This window comes from Fulmarus glacialis, unplaced genomic scaffold (assembly GCF_000690835.1).
Source record: "Fulmarus glacialis isolate BGI_N327 unplaced genomic scaffold, ASM69083v1 scaffold46456, whole genome shotgun sequence".
Taxonomy (NCBI): domain Eukaryota; kingdom Metazoa; phylum Chordata; class Aves; order Procellariiformes; family Procellariidae; genus Fulmarus; species Fulmarus glacialis.
This window is the reverse complement of record NW_009217170.1, coordinates 423-5148: the sequence shown is the minus strand read 5'-3', so window position 1 is coordinate 5148 and position 4726 is coordinate 423. Positions and strand designations below refer to the sequence as shown.

At 42.4% G+C, this 4726-nt stretch overlaps 1 protein-coding gene across 1 annotated transcript in view; it reads left to right on the top strand.

The window, feature by feature from the left end:
• LOC104078059 (multiple epidermal growth factor-like domains protein 11) overlaps positions 1–250 on the top strand; it is a gene marked incomplete at both ends in the record, with an annotated part of 80505 nt that extends 80255 nt beyond the window's left edge. The window contains one exon of the mRNA XM_009579559.1: positions 185–250. Coding sequence (XP_009577854.1) covers positions 185–250 — 66 coding nt within the window. The remainder of the gene's footprint in view (positions 1–184) is intronic.
• Positions 251–4726: the final 4476 nt, after the last annotated feature.

Here is a 4726-nt window from a genome sequence, read left to right as displayed (position 1 = left end):
CTGCTGACACAGACAAGCGGATAGATGCAACAAGGTATCTAGGGTGCTTCTGAGCACTGTTCTCATCCAGGGGCATTCTGAGAGCTCTGCTGTTACTTATGGCTCTCCAGCAGAGCTATTCAGACTGTATGGCTCGAATATCCAGGAGCACCTTACTTATCATATGTTGCTATTGATTCCCTAGGACCATTCATGGACAACACTATTACTCAATTCACCACTTTAGCAATAGATCTAGATATGGTAAATGGTAAGACAGCTCTTCCTTTAGAGCCTTAATAAGCCAAGGTGGGGCAAAGGGTAGGGAGCAGAGGCAAAAGGAAATGCAATTGATTTCATCAAGGTTGTCAGCTTTAAAAATGATGGTACTTGCAGGCTGTGTCACCTTAATCCAAATGTAGCTCTGCTAACTAGAAAGCTGTGAGAACAAGGTTAATGCAAAAAAGACACTATTCTATGAGATAGGGTATGCAAAAATATTTCTACATGTACTCCTGTAAGTCATTTCTTGATCATTAAAAGAAGTCCTCATTAAAATGTAATAAAAAGGCTGGCTCCAGAGGTTTCTTGGAGAAAAGTTTAGACAGATGTGTAAATATGTTTTCCGATGTAGATGGTCCCCTTGCATCATGCATTTTTGCTCCCCAAATTGAAAGTGCAAATGCTCATAATGTCAAATTTAGGATGAACACCATAAGTGTGGGTTTGGACCACTAATCCTGTTGCAGTTATTTAAATGAATTCAGAAAAGGTCAAAGCAAGCACCTATCCTGATTTCCCAGCCTGCAGTGCCATCTCACAGAGCTACTTCAAATATTAAGCTGCTGAAAAGGTTTAAAACCCCCGTGATGCATTTGGACTAGGCTGGAAGCTACTTGCCTTCCTGTAGTACTGGCTATCAGTAGTCAGTCAGCAGGTTGTCTTGATATTTAAAAAAGAAAAAACAATGGATCTGGTATTTTTAGGGCACTTACCAAAATATGTGGCCTGACTTTTCCTTTAGATTTCCCACCATCTTACTTATTCATGAGAATGCTTTGCAGTACCAAATAGCTGAGGATGGCCAAAAATATGCTTCTTCTGTCTATGCAGTTCTCCAGCCAATTAAGACAAAAGAGCATATAAAGCCCCTAATGGCTGCCTTAACGAGTTTCATTTCCAAATCAGTTTGTCTGGTGCCATTCCCACATTCTGCAGGGAAATGTGCACAAGTTGTACTTGGAGGATTCATTTCTTTATAGTGCCAGCTGGGGTCACAAAGGAACCAGCACAGATGCAAAATGAAAAAAAAATGGCAAAGGAATCTCTGAACTGCTGAGCCAGAGCCCTGGATGTATTATCCTCCCTGTGCTCAAAGGAGATCATGCCTTGAGGCTGTGGACTGGAGCCATTCCTCTACCACTTCTTTCAGAGAGACAACTTGGGCAAAGGTACAAAGAGACGGCAATGGGGAGATGCAGCCCTGCTCCAGTTTGAGAAGGCTTTCTCTCTTGCGTGCTCCCCCAGCCCCTCATCCTCTTCTCTCTTTCTGTCTTATTTTGCCTTTTCTCTCTTCTTCCCTTGGTGTTCTCTCTATTCTATTACCTGTTTTTTCTCATATCCATTTTCCTGTTCTCTTTTCTCACCCAACTGTACACATATTAATTCTATTTTCTTTCCTACTGTCTCTGCTTTCCTCTCCCAGCCCTGTACCAGCTCAACAAGGGTCAGTCTGGCTGCAGGGCACCGAGCACAGCTGTCCTACGCTGTTAGCTGCATTTACTGACCCTGCTGCTCTTCAGTGTACACAGTGGGTACTTCACTAGGGAAGCAAGGTGAGCAGGGAGGACTGACAGCAGAAGCTAAAAGGTCCAGCATTGCACTGAGGATCACAGTTTGAGACAGGTCTGTCTTCATAGAAGGGAGCAGTGCCAAGCCTTTCCACATCTCTTCTAGGACCAGAGGGAAGGTGTCTCACCTCCTCATTTCCCCTCTGCCAGACAGACATTTGGCCACTGCTCAGGACCCTACGCATGTCCTGAAGGTAAAAACTTTGAAGTTGCTGAGAAATAAGTATGAGTGGAGGTATTAAAATCCTCCTGGTGTATACAGGACTGGTTAGTTGTGCTAGTGGAGCGCTCAGACTGGAACACATGCAGGCAAAAGCAAGTGGGAGGATAAGGGGGAGCATATGAGAAGAGACTAAAAAAAGGCTTGGCTTCTTTTATCTAGCAAAATGAATGCTGAGAGGGAGTATGATTGCCATCTATAAATACAACAGGGTAAACACTAGGAGGGAGAAGAGCTATTTAAGTTAGATGACAGAGCTGGCACAAGAACAAATGAGGATGAACTGGCCATGAATGCATCGAGGCTGGAAATTAGATTTCTAACATCAGATCAGTGAGATTTTGGAATAGCTTCTCAGTAAGACTAATGGGACAAAGAAATCTGATTACTGTTAAAATGGAGCTTTATCAGCTATCTAAGTGATTACGTGCCTGGGTGTTTGCAGTAAAAGGCGGCTGGACTCAGGGACGCGGTGATCAAAGCCCTTCCAGTCCTGTGTCCCTAAAGCCTGCTCTGGCTGCCACTGAGCTGTGTCTCTGTGCAAGGTCCAGGAGAATGGCTCTGCACCTCTGGGGTTAAGGAGGAAGCAGAGGCTCCTGCATCTCAGTGCAAGTTTTTAACTACCAGCACCTTGCTACAAGTAAATGCTCCTCCTATGTGAGTGAACTTGCAAAGTCAGCTCGGCTGAAGTGCTGGCCCCATTGAAGTCAATAGATATTTTACTATTAGTTTAAGAAAAGCCAAAATTTGACCTTTGCCTATTAGTTCCTACAAGTAGGTTTGGCCTTTATTCGTATGACATCTGCAGTAGCAAATAATAATGATGCTGCAAGTTACCAAGGAGTATCGTACATGAACTCAAGTGAAACTGTGCCACAGAATTACTGCACCAAAATTTTCCGAAGCAGATAAATAGAGATACAGACTTACCTCCATACCCGTGTCTTCACATCACGGCCCTCATTGCTTGCGTTAGAGACCAGATTTTCAAACGCTGAAGACCTGTTTTGCTCAGAGGGCATTTGGTGGGACCATTCACAGAACCACTCTCAGTGCTTCAATGCCAGCTGTATATTTGAGGTTTTGAATTGTGCAGGAACGTAGGAACATATCTCACTTTTACAAAAGGCTGCAAAAGTGAAAAATACCCTGTATAAAGCATGAGGCTGCCACACTGGTATGTCACAAGCAAATGGATTCTCACCTTGCGCTTTTGCAGAGCTCTTAATTCCACCCTCACCCCCTACCAAAGGAGAACAGCGTCGCAGCTAGAGCCCAGGTGTTGCTGGTTTCTACAGACATCATAAAAATCAATTGCTATTAGATGTCTTGAATTTTTAAAGCTAGCAGATTTATGTCTATTAAAGGAAGTTCTAAATTCTACCAAAGACTTCACATAAAATTAGAAACTGCAAAACAGAGGTCACTGGAAATGGTCTGACTGGATGTCACCCAGCTAATAAAAAGGAATTCAACCACAGAAAGCATCATTAAAGTACCTTTGACTAAAACTTGCCCAAGAAAAAGGAAGACTGCAAATACAGAATCACTGCAGAGTGTTCAGGATGGCCATCTAAAACTGAGAAACACGGGCTTGGACCATGGAAACCTGAAGTCAGTACTCAGGGAAGTTAATGGCAAAATTCTTATCAATTGCTGTCTTGGAGGGTAAAGGTATGATGGAGTTCCTGCCAGCACTTATTTGCCTAATCACCATGGACTTCTTAGAAAACCTGAGCATTGACAAATGGCATGTTGGTGATCAACTTGCCACTGTGATCTATCCAGCTATTTCAGATGGGCAGATAATGACTTCGCTTTACTCATGCTAGTATCTCGTTGATCTTAGAGGAATAGTTTCTAGTTATGAGGTAGTTTTAACCAAATTGCTAAAATTACAAGCTAGGATTTTTAGTGGATAAATTTACTATGAAGTATTTTTTCCTCCAGAAAAGCAATTTTGCTTCACACTAAAAATTGAAATATCTTGTGTCTTAAAAAAAAAAAGTTAAAAAATTATAGTGTGTTAAGAAATGATAGTAGCACAAAGAGTCAGTTATAATCACATTTCTTTATAATTACTGCATTCTGAAAAACTTAGAAATGTCCCCAAATGATTTCATTAAAAAAAATCAATTCTAGCCCATAGCTCTTCATGCCCAATTTTAGGTTTGTGAGCTGATTTATAAATCCTGCAAAAACACAGCTTTTAATAGAAACTCAAAGACTTTAATAAATGTGATCTAAGCAGTGCAGCTGGATTGAAAATCAGCATTCATGTTATTGCTGCAAGTTTTGAAATGAAGAAAAAAGCCGTGGGCTCCGCTGATGAAAGCTGACAATGCCGTTACGGGGCTGCGCTGATTTACGCGGACGAGTGTAGGGCCAAGAACGTCAGCTTCCTCCTTCTGTGACCACATTGCAAACCAATCTGCTTTTCATTGCCTTGCCGTTGCTTGTTGCTCTGACTGACCCATCCGTCCGTACCATGTATCTGCTGTCAGTGTTTATGTTCCCAGTTTTTGGGGGACTACAAGGAACTGCTGAATGATAAAGAAATGACTCTTGTGTTGTCAACTGGGAGACGCCAGATGCACAGCCCGTGCCAGATGTAAGGATGTGCAGTCACAGCCACTGCTCTTGGGCAATGATTGCTCTAGAAATATTACAGGCAACC